This window comes from Rhinoderma darwinii, chromosome 2, assembly GCF_050947455.1.
Source record: "Rhinoderma darwinii isolate aRhiDar2 chromosome 2, aRhiDar2.hap1, whole genome shotgun sequence".
Classification (NCBI taxonomy): domain Eukaryota; kingdom Metazoa; phylum Chordata; class Amphibia; order Anura; family Rhinodermatidae; genus Rhinoderma; species Rhinoderma darwinii.
Genome location: NC_134688.1, coordinates 206,321,483 through 206,348,520, shown reverse-complemented (window position 1 = coordinate 206,348,520; position 27,038 = coordinate 206,321,483). Strand labels below are relative to the sequence as shown.

At 45.9% G+C, this 27,038-nt stretch overlaps 1 protein-coding gene across 1 annotated transcript in view; it reads right to left on the bottom strand.

The window, feature by feature from the left end:
* Positions 1–25,525, bottom strand: part of PRPS2 (phosphoribosyl pyrophosphate synthetase 2) — a 97,152-nt gene extending 71,627 nt beyond the window's left edge. The window contains exon 1 of the mRNA XM_075852759.1: positions 25,140–25,525. Within this exon, the coding sequence (XP_075708874.1) occupies positions 25,140–25,261 (122 nt within the window). The 5' untranslated portion in view covers positions 25,262–25,525. The remainder of the gene's footprint in view (positions 1–25,139) is intronic.
* Positions 25,526–27,038: the final 1,513 nt, after the last annotated feature.

Here is a 27,038-nt window from a genome sequence, read left to right as displayed (position 1 = left end):
GCTGCAAAATATGTCTGAAATTACGGAGCCGTTTTCGCCTGAAAACAGCTCCTGATTTTCAGACGTTTGACGACTCGCGTTTTTCGCGGCGTATTTTACTGACGTTATTGGAGCTGTTTTTCAATGGAGTCAATGAAAAACTGCTCCAAAAACGTCCAAAGTAGTGACATGCACTACTTTGACGCACCGTCTTGACAGCAACGCGTAAAATTACACCTCGCGGGAACAGAACATCGTAAAACCCATTGACAGCAATGGGCAGATGTTTGTAGGCGTAATGGAGCAGTTTTTTCAGGCATAATTCGAGGCGTAAAACGCCAGAATTACGTCTGAAAACAGTACGTGTGAACATACCCTTAAAGGGGAAGTCAGCCCTCTTATAGTGACTATTGTCACTAATAGGGCTGTGCTGAGTCTAGTAAGACCAAGCAGCAGTCTGCCACCAACGGCACCCCGGCGATCATGATCACCGGGACCAATAGAGACAGCGGAGCGGCCGCTGCCTATTCCTATACACTGCGCTCATTGAGTGCTGTGTAAAAGAGTTTGGAGAAGACAGAAGTAGCGAAAGCTGCTTCTATCTTCTCCTCAGGGTCCCCGGCAGTCACTGACGGCTAGAGATCAGACATTCAGCTGCGCGATTGCTCGGGCAGCAAGTTAAAACCCGCGCCGTAAATAGTCTATAGCGCCGGTTTTAAGGACCCCGACCGCTGGCTGTAAATACACAGCCAGCGGCCGGGAACCAGTTAATGACCTTTTTTTTTTTTTTTCAGTCGTGGGAATGTAGCCTTGACTGCTGCAGTCAGTCCAAAGACTAGTGGTACTGCTACTTTCTGGCAGAAAAAAACCAGGTGTCCATCACCTACTAAACCCCTCCATTTCTACTAAGGCCTCATGCACACGAACGTGCTTTTGCATCCGCAATTCCCCCAAAAATCCACGGGAGAATTGCGGCCCCATTCATTCCTATGGGGCCCATGCACACAACCATGGTTTTCACGGTCCATGAATGGCCCAGGAGCCCACACCGCAGAAAGAACGGGCATGTCTTATTACGGCCTTGTTCTGCAGTCCGGGCTCATTGAAAATAATGGCCACGGCCATGTGCATGAGGCCTAAGGGTCAGCTATGGGAGTGAAGCTCAGTTTTGCCGACTCTTCAAATGTATACAGAGATGAGGGGACTTTCGTTTCCCATTACATTTCAGGAGGGGGGTCTTTGACCATCTCTAGTTGGGAGAACTTGCTGTATGACTGTTTGCGCTAAAAGGGGAGAACAAAAACAGAATTTGCCCATAAGGCAACTAACCCTAATTTCCACACTAACAGAAGGTTTTGAATTGTTCTCATAATTCTTCATGAAAATAACCTTTATTAAAAAGGTACATAGCCTACATTCTAAAGACAACCCATGAGTCCAGAAACATTATCACTCGTATAGATGTAATGGTCAGAACATGCGAATAGAATTAATATACTGGAGGAAAGCTCCTGCAGACCGCTATCCCAGAATGGATTCCGAACTGATAGTATGGTAAAAACATTCAATAAAGCCCCCCCAGACATGTTTTGCTGAGATGGCATCCTCAGGGGTACAATAGGGCAATGGCACCCCTGAGGAAGCCATATCAGCGAAACAAGCTTCCCTCTAGTATAGACAGTTAGTAGAAACAGGTAATTACATCTATATATGAGTGATAACGTTTTCTGGGCTGATGGGATGATTTTAGAATATAGGCTATGTGCCTTTAATAAAAGGTTATTTTCATTATTAAGAATTCTGTGAATAGAACAATTCAATACCTTCTGTTAGCAGTGTGGAAAATAGGGTTATTTGCCTTCTAGGCAAATTGTGTTTTGTCCTAAAATGTACCTGCCACCTACTAGGGCTAAAGCTTTTATTTGTATTGTATTAAAGGAGAGAACATTTGCCGTACATGCATGTACGTCATGGAAAGCATTGACTTCCCGCATCTTGCCGTACATGTACGCCAAATGTTTGGGACCGGCTCAGAAGCTGAGCCGGTGCCATCATCACCGGATCTCAGCTGTATCTTACAGCTGACATCCGGCTGTAACGGCGGGGACCGAAATTAGCTTCGATCCCCGCCATTAACCCCTTAAGTGCAGCGCTCAAACGCAATCGCTGCACTTAAGGTGTTTGCAGCTCATCGGAACCCCAGTAATGAAATTGCCGGGGTTCCGGTGGCTGCAATGGCAACCGGAGGCCTAATACTGGCCTCCCGGTCTGCCTAGCACCGAAGCCGGTCAAGATCCGCCCGGAGGCGGAGCCTGATCGGCTTCCGTAGCTGCCGGCAAGATGGCGCCGGGTCAGGAGCTGATCCGGCGTCATCAGCGGTGGAAGTCAGCTGTACTGTACAGCTGACATCCACCTGTAACGGCAGGAACCGGAGATAGCTCCGATCCCTGCCATTAACCCCTTCGATGCAGCAATCGAAAGCGATTGCTGCATCGTAGCGGTTACTAGCAGATCGCCAGCCCTGACAGGCAATCAGGACTGGCGACTGCTGTTATGGCAACAGGAGACACAATGGTCTCCTGCTCTGCCATTACGGAAGCCGATTTAGGCCCCGCCGGGAGGCGAAGCCTAATCGGCTTGCTGTCAGTGAATGACTGACAGATCTAATACATTGCACTACATAGGTAGTGCAATGTATTACGAAAAAAAAAATCTGACCGTTGGACCTTCAAGTCCCCTAGTGGGACTTGAGAAAAAGTGTAAAAAAAAGTATAAAAAAGTGTAAAAAAAAAAGTGCAAATAATAAAAGTTTGAAAACAATAAAAGTTTCAAGTAATCAAATATAACACAATCCCCCTTTTACTCTTATCAAGTCCTTTATTATTGAAAAATAATAAACGATATGTATTTGGTATCGCCGCGGCCGTAACGACCTGAGGTATCAAAATATTATATTATTTATTGCACGCGGTGAACAGCGTAAAAAAAAACGTAAAAAACGTTACCAGAGTTTCTGTTTTTTAGTCACTTTGCCCTACAAATGTTAGAATAAAAAGTGATCAAAAAGTCGCACGTATCCAAAAATGGTACCTATAAAAACTATAGCTCGTCCCGCAAAAAACAAGCCCTCATACACCTCCGTCGATAAAAAAAATAAAAAAAAGTTATGGTTCTCACAACTTGGCGACAGAAAAAATACATTCTTTTTACAAAAGTAATTTTATTGTGCAAAAAGTTGTAAAACATAAAAAAAGTGCTATAAATTAGGTATCGCCGGAATCGTACTGACCCGCAGAATAAAGTTAACATGTAGTTTATAGTAGGGATGTCACGATACCAGAATTTGGACTTCGATACCGATACTTTGTTTAGTATTGCGATTTCGATACTTTTGCCAACAGTAATAGAAAAAAAAAAATCTTCCGTTTTCTGAGGTGAGGCGCGACGTGTGATGAATTTTGAACGTGCCTCACATTAATAGTAATTAATCCCATCATGTTTCTCAGTCATAATGGGTTAATGTGCGAGGTACATGATGGGGTTAATTACTATTAATGTGAGGAACATGGAGGTTAAATTTTCGCACCTCACATTAATAAGTGAATGAAAGCAGTGTTTATTTCATTTTTTTACAGCGTACACATCATAAATGATGCAAAAAAATTGTTGTGCAGGTTATTACTGAATGTGAATATTTTATGTATTGAGACTTATTTTAATGTTTATTGTAAAAAAGGTGAATGTGTATTTTTTTTTAAATTTAACAATAGTTTGTTTTTACTTTATTTTTAAACTTTAATGTACTGACATATATCAGATATGTGCCAGTACATTAGCCTGTGGACGGATAGCACACAGGCAGTTAGGACATACTTGGGTATGTCCTAACAACATGAAATATGGTAAGACAGCCCTGGGGTCCATCAATAGACCCTGGGCTGTCTGCCCATATATGGTATGGCCCTCGATCGCGTCACAGGAATTCCCTGTGACGCGATCCATGGGCATCCCCCCTTCTCACTTTCCCCTGAATGCTGCAGTCAGCTGTGATCGCAGCATTCAGGGGAATAACGGCGGAGATGAGGTTTCTCTGACCTCTGCCGTTATAGAGCAGGGCTGCGGCTGTGTAATACAGCCATTGCCCCGCTCCTGACAGGAAGTGTGCGCGTGGTCAGCATGAGGTGATGTGGCCGGCGCTGCAGTAATGAGCGGCAGTTCAGGCACTGGAGACAGAACACGGGGGTGTTTTGTAGAGCGCCCGCCATGCTCTGTCTTCAGTGCCGCAGATCATTAGTGTAGCGCTGGCCGCATTGCATCATCCTGACCCCGCAAACTTATCATTACTCAGGAGTGGGGCTGTGGCTGAATTACACAGCCGCAGCCGCGCTCCCATACATTCATGTATTACTATACTGAGCTGTGCGGCTGCGCAGCTCAGTATCGAAATACAGGAAATAACGGTATCGAACCGTTTAGGGATGCACAGTATCGAAACAGTATCGAAGTTTCGATGCACCGTGCATCCCTAGTTTATAATGCGTGGTGAACGCTGTATAAAAAAAACGAAAAAAGCTGTGCCAGAATTGCGTTTTTTTTTTGTTTACCTGGCATCCCAAAAAATAGGATAGAAGGTGATCAAAAAGTTGATGTACCCCAAAATGGTACCAATAATAACTACAGCTCGTCCCGCAACAAACCAGCCCTCATACCGCTACGTCTATGAAAAATAAAATTAGTTATGGCTCCAATAAGTCAGGAAATAAAAAAATATGCAGTTGTGCCCGAGGGGAACATTTCTTCTGTTTGAAGAGGCGATTTATCAAAGACCTAAAATTAGGGAACCAGGAAAGGGAGCGCCCAAACATATCCGCTGGAAGCGACGGTGCCCGTATTATACCAGGACAACACTTCCTAGCAAAATTCCCCAAACTACAAAGGCGCGGAGTGTGGATCAAAAGGGGGATAATAAAGGACGCCATATATCAGTGCGACACCGGCCTGTGCAGAAAGGATTGCTTCACAGCGTAACACACATCTATGGATTATTTAATTGTTATTTTTTTACCCCATTATTATACCACCTGACTATGCCCCTTATATACTCCGCCCGGCTTACATATGCCCTACATTATAAACGGAAACACCAGTAAGACTCCAAACAAAACTACTACCAAGCAAAATCCACGCTCCAAAAGCCAAATGGCATTTACTCACATCTGAACCCTACAGCGTGCCCAAACAGCAGTTTCCTTCCACATATATGGCACCGTCATACCCGGGAGAACCCTTTTAGCAATTTTTGGGGTGTGTGTCTCCAGTGGCATAAGCTGGGCACGACATATTTGCCACTGAATGGCATATCTAGGGAAAAATATAAATTTTTAATTTGCACCATCCACAGCGCATTCATTTGTGGAAAAGCCCTGTGGGGTGAAAATGCTCACTACACCCCTTAATAAATGCCTTGAGGAGTGCAGTTTCCAAAATGGGGTCACTTCCCAGGGGTTTATTTTTATTATTTCACATCTGAGCCTCTGCAGTTGTGAACCAATACTTTGTAAATCGCCAAAATTAGGCCTCAATTTTACATGGTACGCTTTCACTCCTGAGCCTGGTCGACTGTCCAGGCAAGAGATTAGGGCAGGGGTCGGGAACCTATGGCTCGCGAGCCAGATATGGCTCTTTTGATGGCCGTATCTGGCTCGCAGACAGGGCTCCTACCTGTCTATGGGAGGGATGCACGTTGCAGCCGCACAGCTCAGTATAGTACACATGACTATGAGAGCGGGGCTGCGGCTGTGTAATTCAGCCACAGCCCCGCTCCTGAGTCCTGACATATGCGCGCGGGGTCAGCATCATGTGATGCGGCCGGCGCTGCACTAATGATCTGCGGCATTGAAGACAGAACATGGCGGGCGCGCTACAAAGCACCCCCATGTTGTCTTCAGTGCCTGAACTGCCGCTCATTAGTGCAGCGCCGGCCGCATCTCCTCATGCTGACCGCGCGCGCACTTCCTGTCAGGAGCGGGGCAATGGCTGTATTACACAGCCGCAGCCCCGCTCTATAACGCCGGAGATCAGAGAACCTCTCATCTCCGCCGTTATTCCCGTGAATGCTGCGATCACAGCTGACTGCAGCATTCAGGGGAAAGTGAGAAGGGGGGATGCCCCTGGATCGCATCACAGGGAATTCCTGTGACGCGATCGAGGGCCATACCATATATGGGCAGACAGCCCAGGGTCTATTAACGGACCCCAGGGCTGTCTGACCATATCTCTTGTTGTTAGGATATACCCAAGTATGTCCTAACAACAGCCTGTGTGCTATCTGTCCACAGGCTAATGTACTGGCACATATCTGATATATGTCAGTACATTAAAGTTTAAAAATAAAGTAAAAACAAAGTATGGTTACATTTTTAAAAAAATATACACCTTCACCTTTTTTACAATAAACATTAAAATAAGTCTCAATACATAAAATACACACATTCAGTAATGGCGCGGACAACAATGTTTTTGCATCATTTATGATGTGTACGCTGTAAAAAAATGAAATAAACACGGCTTTCATTCACTTATTAATGTGAGGCGCGAGGTGCGATGAATTTACCCTCCATGTTCCTCACATTAATAGTAATTAACCCCATCATGTACCTCGCCTATCTGCGCATGCGCGAGTTCAAAGAGACAGAGAGTCCTGGGTCCTGCCGCCGATGGCCATAGTGAAGCGCTCCTGCACGAAATGGTGAGTATATCTTAAATTCTATATTTTAAGGGTAAAAGTTGGGGGTCGTCTTATACGCCCAGTCGTCTTATACGCCGACATATACGGTAGTTCTTTGATGGCCTGATAAGCATTGGCGGCAGTGGTGAGCGGCAGGGAGCATGGACTACATTTCCCATAACTCCCTGCATAGCCGCGCCGTCTGCAAGCACGCACCTGCGTCCCCTAGTGAAGCGGCATCTGCCTCCTCCCTTGTGTCTCCCTTGGACGTTCCAGAAACCCCTGGCTGTGCTGCTGCTTTGAAGGTGAACATTATAACATGGAAATTGTTACACAGCCTCATGGTCAGCAGCAGTGAGCTGCATCAATAAAGGGGCTGTGTAATACAGTGTGTCCCACCAACCCCCCCTTCCCACTTCACCCCTGAAAATAATCCCACATAATCCATAATATAGCCCCCCCCCCCAAAAAAAAATAAAAATATGGCCTTAAAAAACATCTGCCACCCATATTACACTCTTGGGGGCTTTAAATTAATCTCTTGTGGGCATAAGAAACTGATTTAAAGGACCACTATCAGGGCAAAAATCTGTTCTGAGCGCTTTATTACAGCTCTGGAGGTCTCCCAGATGGGTCTGAGCCTCTCTTTTTTGTTCATTTTCTGTAAGACCAACACTTTTAAAAGGGCCACTGACAGATACAATTGCTCCAGCGGTCACTTAGTACACAAAGGAGTGTTCCTCTCTGCTGCACTAAGCCACCGCTGGACCTAAACAATAATTCGCTGTAAAATAATAAAATAGATAATTGACATAACTGACAATGCGTTGTGTGACATGTCCAACATTCCAGCTTCTTTCTTCTGCGAATGCCTCAAAGCTGGCATTCTCTCAACATCAGGTGGGAAGAATGCCAGCTTCCAGTCATGCGCAGGAAAAAGAAGAAGCCAGACTGCTGGACTGATGTCATGCATCGCAAGCTCACAATGTAAGTTATTTATTTAATTTTTTTACTGCTAATTACCATTGTTTCAGTCCAGTTGTGGCTTTATACAGCAGGGAGGAGCATTCCTTGCTGTACTAAGTGAACATTGGAGCGATTGATCTGTCAATGGCCCTTTAAACATATTGTACGGCTCTCGCGGAATTATATTTCAAAATATGTGGCGTTTACGGCTCTCTTAGCCAAAAAGGTTCCTGACCCCTGGATTAGGGCCACATGTAGGGCGTTTCTAAAACCAGGAAACCCAGCATAATAATTAGAGAGCTGTCTTGTTATGGTGGCACAAGCCGGGCACCACATATTGTCCACATATCTGTGGAAAAAATCCCATTTTCACTCTGCAACATCGAGTTCACACTAATTTCTACAAAACACCTGCAGGGTTAACATGCTCACTACACCCCTAGGTAAATGCATTGAGGGGTGTAGTTTCCAAAATTGGGTCACTTCTGGGGGTTTCCACTGTTTTGGGCATACAGGCGCACAGAAACCAATCCAGCAACATCTGCACTCCAAATGGCGGTCCTTCCCTTCTGAGACCTGCCGTGTGCCCAAACAGCAGTTTATGACCACATATGGGGTATTGCCGTACTCGGTAGAAATTGCTTTACAAATGTTGGGTTCTTTTTTTCCTTTATTTGTTGCGAAAATTAAAAAATCTGCGCTAAAGCTACGTCTTATTGAAGAAAAAGGATTGTTTTTATTTTCACTGCCCAATTCTAATAAATTCTATGAAACATCTGTGGGGTCAAAATGCTCACTACGCCCCTAGATTAATTCCTCAAGAGGTGTAGTTTCCTAAATGGTGTCACTTTTTGGGCGTTTTCATTGTTTTTTCCCCTCAGGGGCTTTGCAAATGTGACATGGCCGCCGCAAACCATTCCTGCTCAATGTGATCTCCAAAAGCCAAATAGCGCTCTTTCCCTTCTAAGCCAAGCCGTGTCTCCAAACAGCCGTTTATTACCACATGTGGGGCATTGTTTTACTCGGGAGAGATTGGTTTACAAATTTTACGGTGCTTTTTCTCCTTCAGTCCTTGTGGAAAATGAGAAAATTAGCTAAACCTACATTTTCTTTGAAAAAATTTAGATTGTCATTTTCAGGGCCTATTTCCAATAATTTATGCAAAAAACCTGTTGGGTCAAAACGCTCACCATACCCCTAGACAATTTCCTCAATGGGTGTAGTTTCCAAAATGGGGTCACTTGTGGGGGGTTTCCACTGTTTTGTCCCCTCAGGGGCTTTGTAAATGTGAGATGCCTCCGCAAACCATTCCTGCTAAACTTGAGCTCCAAAAGCCAAATAGCGCTCTTTCCCTTCTCAGCCCTGCCGTGTCTCCAAACAACCGTTTATTACCACATGTGGGGTATTGTTTTAATCGCTAAACCTACATTTTCTTTGAAGAAATGTTGATTTTAATTTTCACGGCCTACTTCCAATAATTTCTGTAAAAAACCTGTGCGGTCAAAATGCTCACTGTACCCCTAGATAATTTCCTTGAGGTGTGTAGTTACCCAGATGGGGTCACTTTTGGGGGATTTTGACTGTTTTGGCAGCGCAAGAGCCCTTCAAACCTGACACGGTGCCTAAAATTTATTCTAACAAAAATAAGGCCCCAAAATCCACTAGGTGTTCCTTTGCTTCTGAGGCCGGTGCTTCAGTCCAGTAGAACGCTACGGCCACATGTGGGATATTTCCTAAGGCCTCATTTACACGAGCGTGTGCGTTTTGCGCGCGCAAAAAACGCCGCGTATTGCGCGCGCAAAAGGCACTTGACAGCTCCGTGTGTCATCCGTGTATGATGCGCGGCTGCATGATTTTCGCGCAGCCGCCATCATAGAGATGAGGCTAGTCGACACCCGTCACTGTCCAAGGTGCTGAAAGAGCTAACTGATCGGCAGTAACTCTTTCAGCACCCTCGACAGTGAATGCCGAACACAATATCGCGTAACCTGTTTAAAAAAAAAAAAAAAAAGAAGAGGTTCGTACTTACCGAGAACTTCCCGGCCATTGCCTTGGTGACGCGCCTCTCTTGACATCTGGCCCCACCTCCCTGGATGACGCGGCAGTCCATGTGACCGCTGCAGCCTGTGCTTGGCTTGCGATTGGCTGCAGCTGTCACTTGGACTGAATTGTCATCCCGGGAGGTCAGACTGGAGGAAGAAGCCAGGAGTTATCGGTAAGTCAGAACTTTTTTTTTTTTTTTGACACGTTCACTTATATTGGAATCGGAAGTCACTGTCCAGGGTGCTGAACCAGTTTAACTCTTTCAGCACCCTGCACAGTGACTGTCTCCTGCCGGGTTCGGTCAAAACGAGTTCGGCCGAACCCGGTAAAGTTCGGTTCGCTTATGTCTAAGACACTCCGTTCGGATGTTTGTTAACAGAAAATCACATGTTGCTTTTCTGTTTACATTCAGTTTGACAGCTCTTGCGCGAATCACGCAGTTCGCACGGAAGTGCTTCCGTGCGGCATGCGTGCTTTACACGCACCCATTGAATTCAATGGGTGCGTGATGCGTGAAAAACGCACGATTATAGAACATGTCGTGAGTTTTACGCCACGCACTCGCGCAGCGCAAAATTCACGCATCGTCTGCACAGCCCCATAGAGTAATATAGGTGCGTACGACACGCGTGAAAAGCACGCGCGTATATTACGCTCGTGTAAATGAGGCCTAAAACTGCAGAAACTGGGCAACAAATATTGAGTTGCATTTCTCTGGTAAAACCTTCTGTGTTATAAAAAAAATATGAAATTTGTAAATTTCACCTCTACTTTGCTTTTATTCCTGTGACATGTGTAAAGGGTTAAGACATTTTCTAAATGCTGTTTTGAATACTTTGAGGGGTGAAGTTTTTAAAATGGGGTGACTTTTTGGGGGTTTCTAATATATAAGGCCCTCAAAGTCACTTCACAACTGAACTGGCCCCTGTAAAAATGGCCTTTTGAAATTTTCTTGAAAATGTGAGAAATTGCTGCTAAAGTTCTAAGCCTTGTAACGTCATAGAAAAATAAAAGGATGTTCAAAAAACGATGCCAATCTAAAGTAGACATATGGGGGATGTTAATTAGCAACAATTTTGTGTGGTATAACTGCCTGTCTTACAAGCAGATACATTTAAATTGAGAAAAATAATAATTTTTGCAATTTTTCGCTAAATTTTGGTGTTTTTCACAATTAAATACTGAACATATCGAGCAAATTTTGCCAGTAACTTAAAGTAACTTAAAGGGGTTGTCCAGGAAAAAAAAAAAATTCTAAAAAATGTCCCCCAGCCTTGATTTGCCTTCCCTAATACCCCCTATTAAACTTCTAACCAGTTTCTGTTTGATTTCCATCGTGACTGCTGCTTTTTCTGTTTGTTTACATCCCTTGCTGTTTGTTTACATCCCTTACTGGCTGTTTCCTGTCTTGTAACCCACTATACCCATGATCCCCGGCTGCATCTGAGGAGACAGTTGCATCCCCTCCCCCTTCCTCCAAAGCACCTCAGCTATTTGCATACTGCCACGCCCCTTCTATGGTCACATGTCCTTCCCTGCTCTAATTCCAGATTACAGGCAGACGCTCCTCCCTCCCTGCACACTGTCTGAGGCCGGATTACACCAGCGTGCCTTTTGCTTGCGCAAAAAACACGTCATTTTGTGCGCGCACAAGGTACATAACAGCTCCGCGTGTCAGCACAGTATGATGCGCGGCTGTGTGATTTTCGCGCAGCCGCCATCATTATGACACTCCGTTTGTATGTTTATAAACACGTGGTGCTTTTCTGTTTTCATTCATACTTTTTACTGCTGTTGCGCGAATCACACGCGTACCACGGAAGTGCTTCCGTGTGCTGCGATTGATTTTTCACGCACCCATTGACTTCAATGGGTGCGTGATGCGCGTACAACACACAAATATCGGACATGTCATGAGTTTTACGCAGCGGACACACGCTGCATGAAACTCAGTCTGCACGGCCCCATAGACTAATATAGGTCCGTGCGAGGCGAGTGAAAATCACGCACATTGCACGGACGCATTACACGTTCGTCTGAATAAGCCCTTACACCGTAATAATCATCATTATCCATTGTGCCTCCATCTATCCCTGATCCAAGTACAGGCACCCATCTCCCTCCCCCGCCCCTTCCACAGCCTGATAAATGTCAGGGTATGTTCACAGGCAAAGACGTCTCAAAATACGGAGCCGTTTTCAAGAGAAAACAGCTCCTGATTTTCAGAAGTTTTTTGTGCAAATCGCGATTTTTACTCCCGTTTTTGGAGCTTTTTTCACTACAGTCTATGGAAAACTGCTCCAAAAACGTCTCAAGAGGCTTCCTGCACTTCTTTTTCGCGGTCGTTTTTTTATGTGTAAAAAAACACATCAAAAAACGCTCCTTCGGAACAGAACGCCGTTTTCCCATTGAAATCAATGGGCAGATGTTTGGAGGCGTTCTGCTTCGGGTTTTTCGGGAGTTTACGGCCAGAAAAAGGACGAAAATAGGCAGTGTGAACATGCCCTAAGTCTGCCCACTCCACCTAAGTCCGACATCTTGGTACACACAATCCAGTCAGCACATTTACCTCACCTGCTGCTGGATCTGTTTCAATAGATCCTGTATTAGGCCCTGTTCACACTGAGTTTTTTTGCTGGCAGAAAATTCTGCATCAAGATTCTGTCTTGAATTTGGAGGCAGATTTTGACCTGCCTGCACGCCGTTTGCCACGTTTTTTGCCCGCGGCCATTGAGGGAAAAAGAAGCGACATGCCCTATCTTCGGGCGTTTACTCCTCTGACATCTATGGGAGGCAGAGAAAGCGTTTTTCGCAGCGTTTTTGCCCGTCGCGCTCAATGCCCGCGGGCGAAAATCGTGGCAAACGGCATGGAGGCAGATCAAAATCTGGCTGAAAATTCAAGCGAAATTTTGAGGCAGAATTTTCTGCCTGCAAATAACTGTGTGAACAGGGCCTTACAGTGAAGCAAACGCCAAACACTACTCCAAACAATGGTAAAACGTTTCTTTTTTTTTTACATAATTTACTATAAATGTATGTAAGGCCCCATACACACTAACGTGCTTTTGTGGGCGCAATTCCCCCGAAAATCCACGAGAGAATTGCGGCCCCATTCATTTCTATGGGCCCATGCAAAAGACCGTGGTTTCCAAGGTCCGTGCTAGGCCCAGGACCCTGGACCCCGCGGAAAGAATGGACATTTTAGTACGGCCGTGTTCTGCGGTCCAGGTTCATAGAAAATAATGGACGCGGCCATGTGCACGGCCCGCGATTTGCGGGTGGCTCGCGGGTGACACTCCGGGGCAGGCCGACCCGAAGATCACGGCCGTGCACATGGCTACGGTCGTTTGCATGAGGCCTTAGTGTGTCTCACTATTTTTATATATAAAATTTTGTATGTATGTATATATATATATATATATATATATATATATATATATATATATATATATATACACACACACACACACACACACATATATATACACACACACACACACACACACACACACACACTGCGGGAACTACAAGTGTGAAGAAGGATGAGGTGTGGACGACGAGATTGTCAGAGGAGGGGGCGTGTTCTGTGATTGATGACGCTCCATGTCTTTGCTAAGATAGCACTTTCGACTGTGTAAAGACACGGCGCGTCATCAACTACCTTTAGGCTCTATTCACACGAGAGGGTCTGAGTGTCGGCCTATTAAAAAACGGCGGTTTTTGGTCAGTTTTCTCGGCCGTTTTGCATCTGTTCCGTTCCGGGCCATGCTTTCGTTTTTAACCCGTTTTGCACCCATTTTTTTCCTTGTCCGTTTTAAAAACGGATGAATTTCATTTGTCAATTTCCTGCCACACACTGCCCCCTGTAGATAATGCCACACACTACCTTCTATAGATACTGCCACAGCCCCCCCTGTAGGTAATGCCACACAGCCCCCCCCCCCCTGTAGGTAATGCCACACAGCCCCCCCCCCCCCCGTAGGTAATGCCACACAGCCCCCCCCCCCCCCCGTAGGTAATGCCACACAGCCCCCCCCCCCCCCCCGTAGGTAATGCCACATAGCCCCCCCCCCCCCCCCCCCTGTAGGCAATGCCACCCTCCGTACTTTCCTGTAGGGGACGGCTCTGGAGAAATCCCTCACTTCACTGTCCATATATGAACAGTAAAGTGAGGTACTTCTCCTGGAACGGAATCCCCGGCCACATCGGCGGGGATTTGCTTCAGAAGTCCCTGACGTCACTGTCCATATATGGACACAGTGAAGTCAGTGACTTCTCCTGGAGCGGAATCCCCGGCCACATCGGCGGGGATTCCGCTTCAGAATTCCCTGACGTCACTGTCCATATATGGACACAGTGAAGTCAGTGACTCTTCCTGGAGCGGAATCCCCTGCCAAGTCGCCGGTGATTCCGCTTCAGAAGTCACTGTGTCCATATATGGACACAGTGAAGTCTGTGACTTCTCCTGGAGCGGAATCCTCAATCCCGGGTTTGGGGATTCCGCTCCTACAGTGAGCAAATAAACACCCTCCTCCTCCTCCCCACATACGCTTCGGACTGTGAGGAGGAGAAGGAGAGAGCGAGCTACGGCAGACACGGCCGTCACAGTGCACACAGACACCACATATTAAAACTTGCGCATGCGCAATGAAACACTGCTGCTGAAGACGCAGCCATATAATTTAACAGAGCATGCGTGGTAGTGTCAACCACGCATGCTCTAAGCAGATTGAGAAAACACGTGGTACAGTTACGTCATTTATGACGTAACCGTACACTGTGAAAACCGGAAGCCGCAAACCGGAAGTTAGGCGCGAATGGACGGGTATGCACAGGAAGTGCAAATTTTACATGGACAAGCGGTCACGTGACGGAAGAGGGGATACGACGATACATCCAGCAAATCAAACGTAAGTACATTACAAAGTTAAATGTTTTTTATTGTTTCGTTTAATTAAAAAAGTTATTTTTTACTTCTGGAAAACCCCTTTAAAGTCCAATGTGTCACGAGAAAACAATCTCAGAATCGCTTGGATAGGTGAAAGCATTCCGGAGTTATTACCACATAAAGTGACACATGTCAGATTTGAAAAATGAGGCTCGGTCAGGAAGGTCAAAAGTGGCTAAAGAGGGAAGGGGTTAAAGTATCATGGTCAAGGATGCTATTATTTTTTTTGTTCAATTATTAAATTTAATGCATTTTAAAAGTTTCTTTAAAAAAAACAACAACACTATGCCAAGCATTAGTACACACTGATAACATAAAAATGTAAATTTTTAATTCAGTTTGCACAAATGCCATCAGATTTGTGTAAAATGAATTCTTAGGATCGGCTGCGGGTCCTGTGACACTAATCTTGTGTGAACAACCAAAGGCACCCGGGATCCTTGCTTAAAAACTAATATTTACTAGCGTAGAAGAACACGTTCCTATCAGTTCACAGTACTACTTGATCTGAATATTTATACTTTCGCAGTAGATAGCAAATGCATGACATGTAAAAAGAGTCAATACACCAAAAAAAAAACCCCCACACTTCAATAAGCAGTCAGTAAGGCCCCATGCACACAAACGTGCTTTTGCGGCCACAATTCCCCCGAAAATCCACGGGAGAATTACGGCCCCATTCATTCCTATGGAGCCACGCACACGACCGTGGTTTCCGCGGTCCGTGCATGGCCCAGGAGCCCAAACCGCAGAAAGAACTGGCAGGTCTTATTACGGCTGTGTTCTGCGGTCCAGGCTCATATCAAATAATGGCCGCGGCCATGTGCGCGGACCATGCTTTCAGGGCGGCTCGCAGGTGACACTCCGCCCCCGGCCGACCCGAAAATCACGGCCGTGCGCATGGCTACGGTCGTGTGCATGAGGCCTAAGATTTGTTATTTTTACACAGTAGTAAATGTCTATAGGCAACAGTGCCCTCAGTAGATGTGCCACACCCCCTGTAGCTAATGCCGCAGTGCCCTCTGTATATAATGCCACACCCCCTGTAAATACCGCAGTGGCCCCTTTAGATAGTGCCACCCATTATAAATAGTGCCACACACCCCTGTAGATAATATCGCAGTGGCCCCTTTAGATAGTGCCATACAGCCCCCCCCCCCCACATATGCCCCTGTAGATAATGCCGCAATGCCCTCTGGATATAATGGCCCACTTGAAGGCAGCGCCGCACAGCCCACTTGCAGGCAGCGCCTGAAGCGGAATCCCCGTACACAGCGTTGCCGACTCTGTGACCGGGGATTCCACTCCAGGAGAAGCCCGTCGTTAGTGTCCCTTTATGGACAGTGACGTAACTGGCTTATCTTGGAGTGGAATCCCCGGTCACAGAGTTGGCAACGCTGTGGACGGGGATTCCGCTTCAGGAGTTGCCCCTGAGGTCACAGTCCATATATGGACAGACACGTCAAGCGGAGTGCTCCAGGAGCGGAATCCCCGGCCACACGGGGATTACGCTCCTTCAAGGAGCTACAGTGGTGCTAGAAGATAGAGCATCGCTACCGCTGTAGCAGATGCAGCGGCTGCTAGCAGCGCCACAGGCCATGGGGGGATCCCATCACCTGTCCTGATGGGCGCCCTCATGCCTGATGTCGTAGTAGCCATAGCGGCTGCTAGCGGCAACAGCAGCGCCGCCACTGAGTGAAGAAGCGGCCGGGCAGAAAAGAGACTGCCGAGTCGCCGGGTCTGGGCGCTTCTGAAACAAGCAGGGGAAGGGAGCCAGCGGAGCACCCCCTTCCACATGCAGGGGTGATGCGCCATGTGCAATGGCACAGGTCGCACATCCCCAAGATTGGCCCTGGGTGGGAGGGTTTTATGGTCTCCATCTGGAGCGGAATCACCAGCAGTGCTATGACCGGGGATTCCACTCCTAGCTCACATCCACCTTCCCGCTGGGTGATGCCTGAAGGTGGATGAGACAGCACCCAGCGTTCATCCGGCCACCATTAAAACTAGATAAGATACGTCGCCGAACCTCCATGGGAGCCGGAACCAAAAACTCTGCAGGTAACGTTTTTAGATCCGGCTCCCAGGGAGGTCCGGCGCCACAACGGATGTCCTCCGTGCCAGAACAGATCCCATAGAAACTATGGAATCCATTCTAGCATCAGTTTGCCTCTGGCTTTTCTTCAACATGCTGGAGGTAAACTGAAGCGGACGCAGGCCCCTAGGCAGGTGTCTCCAGTATACACAGAGAAACTAAAAATAATAATGTTCTAGTCAGACAGTGCGGTCAAATATCACTGTTGCGGTATTGCAAAACCTGCTGGCAATTTTGTGATAATTAACTGCGATTTGACCGCACCGTATTCACATACCCTAAGGTTAAGTACAGACACGGTGGAAAAAAAAAAATCTGCAGTATGACCTGATTTCCACGCAGATAGTTTCTGGTATATGTAGATGGGGTTTTATTCTGATTCTATGCACACATTGGCGAATAAGTGCAAAAATGTGGGTTTTCTTCCGGTCTCAGATAAAGAAATAAAACAAAGTATAAGCGGCTAGTGGCAATGCAAAAACAGAAAACCCATATCTCTTGCTTGTGAGCTCTGACAAGTCATGTAACGTCCATGCCATCAGTGAGGAGACATTGTATTCTGTATTAACTTAGAAACCTCCAATCAGGAGACCGCTAGAGCCATCACTCATATCAGAGAGGAGGCGATGGCAGCATTCAGTGAGGAGAACCTGAAGCACTTAAATGGGTTCTCTCATAATGATAAATTATCACCTATCCACAGGACAGGTGATAAAGCCTAATGAGTGGGGGTCCGACCACTGGGATACCCACCAATTCCGATAACAGGGGTCCCAGAGCACCCCATGTCAATGGAGCAGTACACCACTCCCATTCACCTTTTTATGGGGCTGCTGGAGATCTTGCTAAAAGGTTTCCTGTACAGGGGTTGTCCACCTTATGACAACTGATGATCTATCCACCGGATGGGTCATCAGTATATCATCGGTGCGGGTCCGATACCCAGACCCCGCACCGATGAGCCGCTCCGGTAGCCTGTTATGGCACATAATGCTACGTACAGAGCGAGAAGCAGTTCGCTCCGTACGTAGCATAGCGGCCGTGCTGCAGTACTGCAGGTCCGCTCCTATTCACTTGAATAGGAGCAGAGCTGCAGTACTGCACTCAGCCGCTATTCCGTGGCTGGAGCCAACAGCTTCCGGCATGTATGTCTGGTGCACAGAGGCACCGGACCAGCGGCTCTGTGCAGGGCCCGGGTGTCTGACCCACACAGATCATGTACGGATTACCTTTCCGGGGAATAGGTCATCAGAAGGTGGAAAACCCCTTTAACTGCTTCCCGACCGCCGGCTGTACATAAAACGTCCAGCAGTTGGGGGTCCTTAAGACGCACGCCATAGAGTATTTACGTCACAGGCTTTAGCTTGCTGCCCGAGCGATCGGGCAGATGAACATCAGGTCTCCGGAAGTCTGTGACTTCAGGGGACCCGGAGAAGATAGAAGCAGCTTTTGCTGCTACGGCCGTTTGCATAAGACCTAAGGGGGTGGATTTCCCCTGTAACTGGGGCTGCAATTAGTGGAAACAGAGTTAAAGATTAAAAAAAAATAATAAAGTCCCCAAAAGGTCTTTTCTGAACTTTAGACAGACCATAATAAAAAATTAAAGAAATAAAATAAAGTGCAAAAAAAACAAAAAAAAAAAAAAAAAAAAAAAAAAAAAAAAAAACTTTCCCCATTAGGGCGATTTAGGACATATCTACAGGATACGTCAAATGTCAGATAGATGCGGGTCCCACTTCTGGGACCCGCTCCTATCTCTAGACCAGGGTCCCCTAAACCCTGTTCTGACGCCGTGTTGTGGCAGAAGCAGGTGAATTTCTACCATGAATTAGGAGCCGCTGAGCTACGCTGTTTCTGTAAGTCCCATAGAACTGAATGGTAGTTACGGAAACATCGTATCTCGAAAGCTACGTGGATTCTGTACCGGCCATTCACTAGTATGGGAGTTACAGAAACAGCGCAGCAAGCTACGCAGTTTTCCTAACTCCCGACCATATAGTCGGTAAGTGGCGGGGAGGAAGAGGGAGCAGAAAAAGGTAGAACAGGGTTTAGGGGGCCCCGTTCTAGAGATAGACGCAGGTCCCAGTGGTGGGTCCCACATTTGACTTTTATGACAACCTGTGGATAGGTCATAAAGGTTTCTGGGAAAACCACTTTAGTAATTTGTCGTAACGCTAGCTATATCAAAATTTACGGTAAACATTGATGATCACAAATAAAAAGGTCTATTTTAGGGTAAAACTAAATAACCAGAAAAAAATAGCTGAAGTGTAAATTTGTTTTTTTTTACTATTTTCAAACGTTAAGCCTAGAAATTCTAAGAGCAAAAAAATAAAAAGTGCATAAAGATAAGCATGGTCTACGAAAAAAAAAACACACACAAATTATGTCACTAGCCAACAAATAAAGTGATATCCGTTTAACGAACGTGTGCTAAAAATGGCTAAACGGTGTCTGGTCCTGAAGGTTTAAAATAGCCCGGTCCTGAACCGGTGAAGAGTGTTTCTTAGGCTCTGCTCACACTTGCATTAGTTATTTCTTTGTCATGTGCCAGTTTTGGGAATAACAAAAACCTGAATCTTTTGAGAAGTTAATGGGATCCATTGCCAAACAGATGACTGATTGCTCCTTTAAAAATTATTCTTAACGGTGATAGTCTTGGCAGGCAAAAAGCCAACACATACAATACCAAGGCAACTTCTAAGAAATTCTAACTTCTCAGAAGCCTGAAACTTCAGATTCAACTACCATTAGGCCTAATTCAGAGAGTTTGGTGCAGTGTTTGATGTATCATGTTTTTTTAGCCAATGAATTCTAAAAAGGAAGAAAATTATAAGGCCTCCTTCACACACTTTTGTGGCATCTATTTTTTTGGCTTTTAAGAAAAAACACATGACATCCCTGGTATTTTTTGTAGTCACATATTTTACAGATATGTTGAGAAAAACAGTCAAACCAACCAGCAAAAAAAATGCGGTGTCCTGTGTTCCTTATCCTGGAAAACTGAAGCTGAATTGTCGCCATGGATTTCACCCTTGCGAATTTTGCGGCGCATTATTTCTGCTTGTTCTGTCCATGGCCTAACTGCGAAAGCATGATGAGGATGCAGCAGCAAGCGGATATGACAGATCAGGCTACAAGCAGGCAGCTCCCATTCATACAAGGTTTACATTCATAGTTACCCTAGCTCATGTGAATCAATTAATTAAGCATTTAGCAAAAGATAGCATCACTGAAGAAGAACTCCCGTCACATGGTTCAGTATAGCATTAGCAATGGTTGGAGTGTTGAGACGTTGATTTGTTACATGTGGCCCAGTATGTATTTAAAAAAAAAAAAAAGGGAGGTGCTTGCACACCAGAGTTCACCTTTCATGTTCTATATTTTACGGGGGGGGGGGGGGGGGGGGGGCGGTTGACTCCGCTATTGATTCCGTCGGAATACCTGAAACCAGCCGGAATGGTGACGAACGGAAAGCATTAGCGATGTTTCCATCACCATTGAGATCAATGGTGACTGAAACGGAAGCTGTGCTTTCAGTTTCACTATCCGTTGCGAAGTTCACCCGACGGAAACCTCCGACAGAAAGCGAATGGTGATGTGAACAGGCCCTTAGCCAAACGGCACAACAGAATGAGTGTTCAACTCATGAATACAGCAGACTAAGGCTTCACATTCAGGGTATGTTCACACGCAAACTCAAAAACGTCTGAAAATATGGAGCTGCTTTTAAGGGAAACCGCTTCTGATTTTGAGACGTTTTTTGAGCAACCCGCGTTTTTTACGGCCGTTTTTGGAGCGCTTTTCAATAGAGTATGAAAAACGGCTCCAAAAAAGTCTTGCGGCAGTTATTTTACACGGCCGTTATTCAAAACGGCCGTGCGAAAAAATGGCCCGTCTGAACAGAACGCCGTTTTTCCCATTGCAATCAATGAGCATTTGTTTGGAGGCGTTCTGCTACCGATTTTTCGGCCGTTTACAGCCCGAAAAACGGACGAAAATAGGCCGTGTGAACATATCGTTAGAGCTCTCCCGTTTGGATTTCCGGTCAGCTCTTCCTCTTAAAGAAGAAACCTAAACGGAAAGCATTGCTTCCTTTTGAATGACCATTGATTTCAATGGTAATTCTTTTGTTTGTCATATTCAGCCTCCATTCGCTAGGTTTCAGTTTTTTTCACGGAAGCAAAAGTGCAGTCTGCGGCAGAATTACCATTAAAATCAATGGTAATTCAAACGGAAGCGATGCTTGGATTTTCGGTCATCTCTTCCTCTGACGGAAGAAACCTAAACGGGAAACAATGTTAATGTGAACTTAGCCTAAGTGTGAGATCACAGTTTTTCCTTCACAGTCTGATAAGAGCTGGAGAGGAGAGCGTGCGCAGCAGAAAAGAAGAGAAGAATTAATTCTTCATGTTCCATAGTGGCGCTGGCGCTGTGCGCACTCTCCTCTCACAAGCTCTTGTCAGACAGTGAAGGAAAGACTGATTACACGGCACAAGCCACCCTAACACTGTCCGTAGCAGATTTGACAGTTTTAGAGCGCCAAGTATCATGCCCGTCTGCCCTTTCCAAGAAAAGAAACAGCCCATTGACAGCACAGGGGGTAATTTACATATCGGGCGCCAAACATAACGACACCGAGACCTAAAAAACGGAAAAGGAGGCTAGAAACAGTTTAAAGTGACAAGGTCTGTGTGGCAGTGACTATTACATGATGCACATGTATGGGCTAGTGAAGGGTTTCCTTTAAAGTGTAGCTCCAGTTACAAAGAACGCCGACCTCTCCAGGCTAAAGTTTTGAATGGACGTCTGGAAATGCTGCGGGGGAGGCAGGGCGTGCCAGTTGCTAATGCAACAGTAGGATGCCATAGCCTCCTGTGCAGGTGAGCCTTTAGCATCCGTTGACTTCGCAACCATTTTGCCCACCCTCCACTGCAGCATTTCCAGCTCCCAGTTCTTAACTTCAGATGGGAGGACAAGTGTTCTTTGTAGATGGAGCTTGATTTTAAAGAACTGTGGGACCACCAGGATATGGACACTACTTGTGCTGTTTTAGCCCCTTCCCAGACGCATTTTGACGGCGGACGCCGCATGTCGTGAGTCTATAGAGACGTCTTTTGGCGCTTCTGTAGAAAAGGCTTTATTTACAGCTGCCTCCCGACAGCAGCGGAGATTAAAGGAAACTCCATTCCCGGGTGTTCAACCCTTTGATAGCTGCAGTCTGTGAACGCAGCATTGATCAAAGGGGATTCCCTTTAGTTCGCGTCACTGGGTTTCCTGGTGACCCGATCAGAAACTGGGGGAACACTTTACAGCCAGCCCTGGGGTCCGAGAAAGGACCCCAGTGCCATCTGTTCTGTAAGCCTGCTGTTAGGCCATACTAAGTGTTGCCCTTACAGCAGCATGTGCCATAGTGACAGTAATGTATTAGCATACAGGGGAATTCAAAAAGGATGGTGCAAAATTATAGCCTCGGTAGTCATAACCAAGAACGTAAATTTATTAACATGAAGACACTATGTCCAAGTTTTATCCATACGCTACAAAAGTTCAAAGTGATTTCCACTGGTGACACGGCAGATACCTAGGTGGTCGTCCAGTTCCATCCAGATGCGTGCCAGTATATCCTCGAATACACACGGTTTCAGCGATGCATTGTCTAAGGGCCTTCAGATTCTGGGCTGGAGGGGGGGGGGTAGATACACCCAGAGTCCTTGGTGTAGCCCCACAGAAAAGTCGCAGGGTGTTCTATCTGGCGATCGTGGAGGACAGCACAACATTGGTGAATCGTTCCGGAGTGGCAGATCCAACGTTCCGGTAGTGTCATTCAGGTATCGGCGAACATCCAGTTAGGGGTGGCCAGTGATAGTATCCTCAGCAAAAGAGAAGAGGCTGTGGACTTTGGGCCTGCTCATTGCACAGAACACATTTACTTTGGGTGAGTCCCTCATGTGCTCAATAAGGGCACATGGTTTTTCTGAGCGCCAAATTCTAACATTGTGGCGACTGACCTTTCCAACTGAGTTGAAAGACAGCTGCACACCAGCCTGTCAGCGAATTCATCCTCTTCCAATCAGCCCTGCAAGTCAATGCCAGAGTCAATCTGTATGTCTAACAACACAGATGTTTTCTTAAAATACGGCATACTGTGCTTTGTGGCACCTGCAGCCTGGTCGACTTACAAGGACTACGCTCGTACACGGCTCGAATCCTGTTCACGGTTTCTTCCGAAGTCTTTGGGGTGCCCGTACTTTTTCCGCGACAAACACCCAGTGGTTTCGAATTGCTTCACCCAACGCAAAATACATTTTCTATGCGGAGCACATTTACCAAATTTATTCTGAACTTTTTTCTGTACTCCCACAGACCCCGTTCTTGAAAATTCTACCATGCAAAAAAAAAGCTATTTCTTGCTTCAATGTCACCATATTACGTCACAATATGTAAACACATTTCAAAATTGGCTCTTTAAAATGAAAGCTGCACTTTGATTGGTTGCTATGGGCAACTAAGCCAAGTTTTGCTTTGATTCAGTCACTGGCCATTTATCACTGATGCTACTTGAACTACAGGCCTTTAGTTTTGCACCATACTTTTTGAATCACCCTGTATTAGAAGTAAAAAATAAAGTTGATAAAAAATTTAAAAAAAACAAAGAAAAACTATCCCTTTATGGGATTTAAAAAAAATTAAAAAAAATTGAAAAAAAATCCACACAAGAAAAAAAAGGGCATTTAGTGCAAAAAATAATTAATTGCCCATACATTACAAAAAAAACTTAAATATATTATTAGATATCTACACGACCAGAAGAATTATCTTGGAGCACTGCTGTAATCCAAATAAATGCAACATCAACCTTGAGTTTGCATTTCCCCTGTGTTTATGTGGATTTCCTCCAAGGCCTCTGGTTCTCATGCTGCAAAACACAACAATAATAGCTTTCTATGATATTACCTATTGTGTGTACATGAAACCGGGAAACTAGATTGTGAGCCTTAGGCGTCATGCACATGACCGTAGTTTTGCAGCCGTATACTATACACAATTGCGGATAGTATAGAATACCTGCTATCCTATGGGATAATGCACACGACCGTGATTTCCACTGTCCGTGCATTGCCGGGAGCCCAAACCACAAAAAAAAAAAAGTAAGACGCCATTATACGGTCCGCAACTGCGGTCTGGGCTCGTTGAAAAGACTGTGCATCTTGTGTTTGCACAGACCGTGATTGCGGACAGCTCGCAGATGACACTCCACTGCCCACACGTGCCGTAATCACGGACCGTGCGCACAGCTATGGTCGCGTGCAGGAGGCCCTCGAACTGGATTCACACAGTTTTGGCGCCGCTTTTTGGAGCCAAAGCCAGGCATGGAAACAAGTTAAAAAATAAAAGAAAAAAGTAGAGGAAAGATTTTTCCTGTCTTTCGTATCCACTCCCAGATTTGGCTTTAAAAACTTCATAAAGAACAAAAAAATAAACATGAATCCAGCCTTGAATTGATCAATTTATTTTTGATATCTTCTATGTGATTTTTTTTTTAGTAACCAGGAAATAGAAACTGCCAGACATCAATAGAAAGCAACCCAAACCGTTAGGCACCAGAAGCCTATTTCTAAGCGCATTGGCTACCTGGCTCCTGGGATTTGCTCGGCCCTGACTGATTAGATCGATACAAAAATGTCTTCCAAAGTTCTGAAGATAACTAAATCCATCTACAATGGTGGCTGGACTGAGAAGGTTACTTGAGTTGAACAGCAGTAACTGAATATAATAGACCCTCTCCCTCTAGATCCCCTGGGGCTGTAGACGATAAATTCCAGCCTTAGCCAGTGCTGATCAGGAACCAAACAGTAAAAGCATGTGGTCTGATCAGGCCTCACCAAATGAATGGGAAATTAATAAGGAAAGCTCCATGTAGCACTATAAAACCGCTTGGAAAACGCACTCATAGCGGTAACCCTAATAGCAATTAGAACTTTATCATTCACTGACCCAGCACAAACACAACCAGGTCATGAGATGCCTGGAAAAAGGAAGGCATAGAAATGTGATGAGACATGCAGTAGAACATGCAGACTGTACACATCACTTCTACGGTATCATTTATAGGAGACTTGCAGGTTACCTAGAGATTAGCGCGCCCATCTATATCCGTTCCGTCTACGGAGTTGACTTAGGGTCGTCAGCTAGAGAGCATAATCTTTATGAATGGGTCTCCCCCTTGAGACACTGGCAGCTACAGGACAATGTGACTCCCGGGCTCAGCATGGCCATGTTCACATTGCGGATGATGCAATGCTATCACGTCTATTCCTACTGAGAAATCGCAGCTACGCATCAACCTGACGGGACATTACCCTCCCAGCTCTGCTCACCTGGTCTCCTGGTTGCTGAACTTCTTGGTGACCACCTTGCCCAGCTCCAGCCCCAAGCGGTCCGCTACTTTCTGGGAGAGATCCTGATGAGAGCTGCCGCTGAACAGCACGATGTTAGGCATGGCGGTTGCGTGCAGAGACAGAGCTTCAAGAGGAGCTGAGCACCCGGGAGTGAGCCCAGTGCAGAAGGGAAGAATGCAGTGGAGAGGACCGCGGTCCTGTGGCTGGAGACGAGGCGCGTACTGGGGTGTCCTCTCTTCCCTTCTGCTATGAGGGTGCAGAGCTCAGTGTCATGTGGAAGCAGCGGGGAGGGGAAAGCTGGAAAGGAAGTGATGGCGGAGCGTCCTCCTGTGTCAGGGTCGGACCTCCCTTTTTTCCCGCCTTCTGTCTGTCTGACTAGAAGGAGCTTCGTGCTTCTCACTGTAGAGTGTGGTGCCCTCCTTATAGCTTTGCGTGCCTTCATTATTACTTATCGTATAGTATATTATCATTTTATTACATTATTTCATGTCCACTTCTAGGTATAACCCTTTATTTTGGCGGGTACAAAATTTTACCACAGCAGTCAGTTGTATCATGTGTGGGGAATGTGGCAGGATGCAACACACTAAGTTTTTCCCTCCACTTTTCTCAGAAACCTGCTCTTTATTCATCTGCAAATATTCACCAAATGGAGGAATAGGTTAGTGGAAGTGGTATGTATTACTTCCACAGATTGGCATACCACTCGGATGATGCTCCAGTCTTCGTAAATGTTCCTTATGTGACTGAAAACCACACTTTAGGCAAGCTGAGGGAAATGTATCATTTTTACTAGTTAAGTAGGATGTATGAATTTCCCGTCAGCGAAAAAGGAGAAAATTGCAACAAATTTATGAAAATGTCCTACGTGGGCATTATACACCATTCAGTCATAACATTAAAACCGCCTGCGTAATATTGTGTAGGTCCCCCTCCCAAAACAGCTCTGACCCGGCGAGGCATGGACTCCACGAGACCTCTGAAGGTGTGCTGTGGTATCTAGCGCCAAGGCATTATGAGCATATTCTGTAAATTGCGAGATGGGGCCTCTATCGATTGGACTTGTTTTTCCAGCACATCCTATAGATCAGAGGCGTCGCTATAGGGGTCGTCGGTTGCAACCGGACCCCTAAGCCACACTAAGGCGACTATACCATTACTTTTTTAATGAGTTCCCTCCATACACAGTGCGGCGTTCGGCAGTATGTGTATCTTGAATCTTCCAACCCTGTCTTCTACTCTCTGAGGCGCCGTAGTGGAGGAGACCGGCGAGAAATATTTAGTATGCACAGACTGCCGCCCTGTGTAAGGAAGGCACTCATTAAAGGGAGACTGTAAGCAGTTTTCCCCCCCCCCTTAAAACTGCTGCCAAATAGATAGGTGACGTCTAAGTGAGGTGAATGGTCATGCTAGTTGCATGACTGAGGAAAAGAAGTTTTAATCCAAGCTCGTGCTGTGATTGATCGCAAGTGGCCTTGGTGTTCCCTTATTGTGCAGTGTCCTGGGCCCTTTGCACTGGACAATCCCTCTACTCTTGAGTGACCGCGCTAGCAGTCTCCTGAAGCCTACTGCGCTAGCAGTCTCCTAGAGCTGTCACTCAAGTGCAGGGGGAGTGGTCAGTGCAGAGATTCAGGGACCTTGCACAGTGATAAAACACTAGGGCACTTACAATCACAGAGCGAGGAGCGTTAAAACTTCTCTTTCTTGTTCATGCAACTAGCATGACCATTCACTGCATATGAAGAGTAAAGAAAGAGAGTGGCACTCACCCAGTTTGACGTTTTCTTTATTGCTTAATAAAAAAAACGTGTATAGCCGGAGACTAATAGGCAACAGCTGTTTCGCGTAGACACTGTAAGGGTATGTGCACACACACTA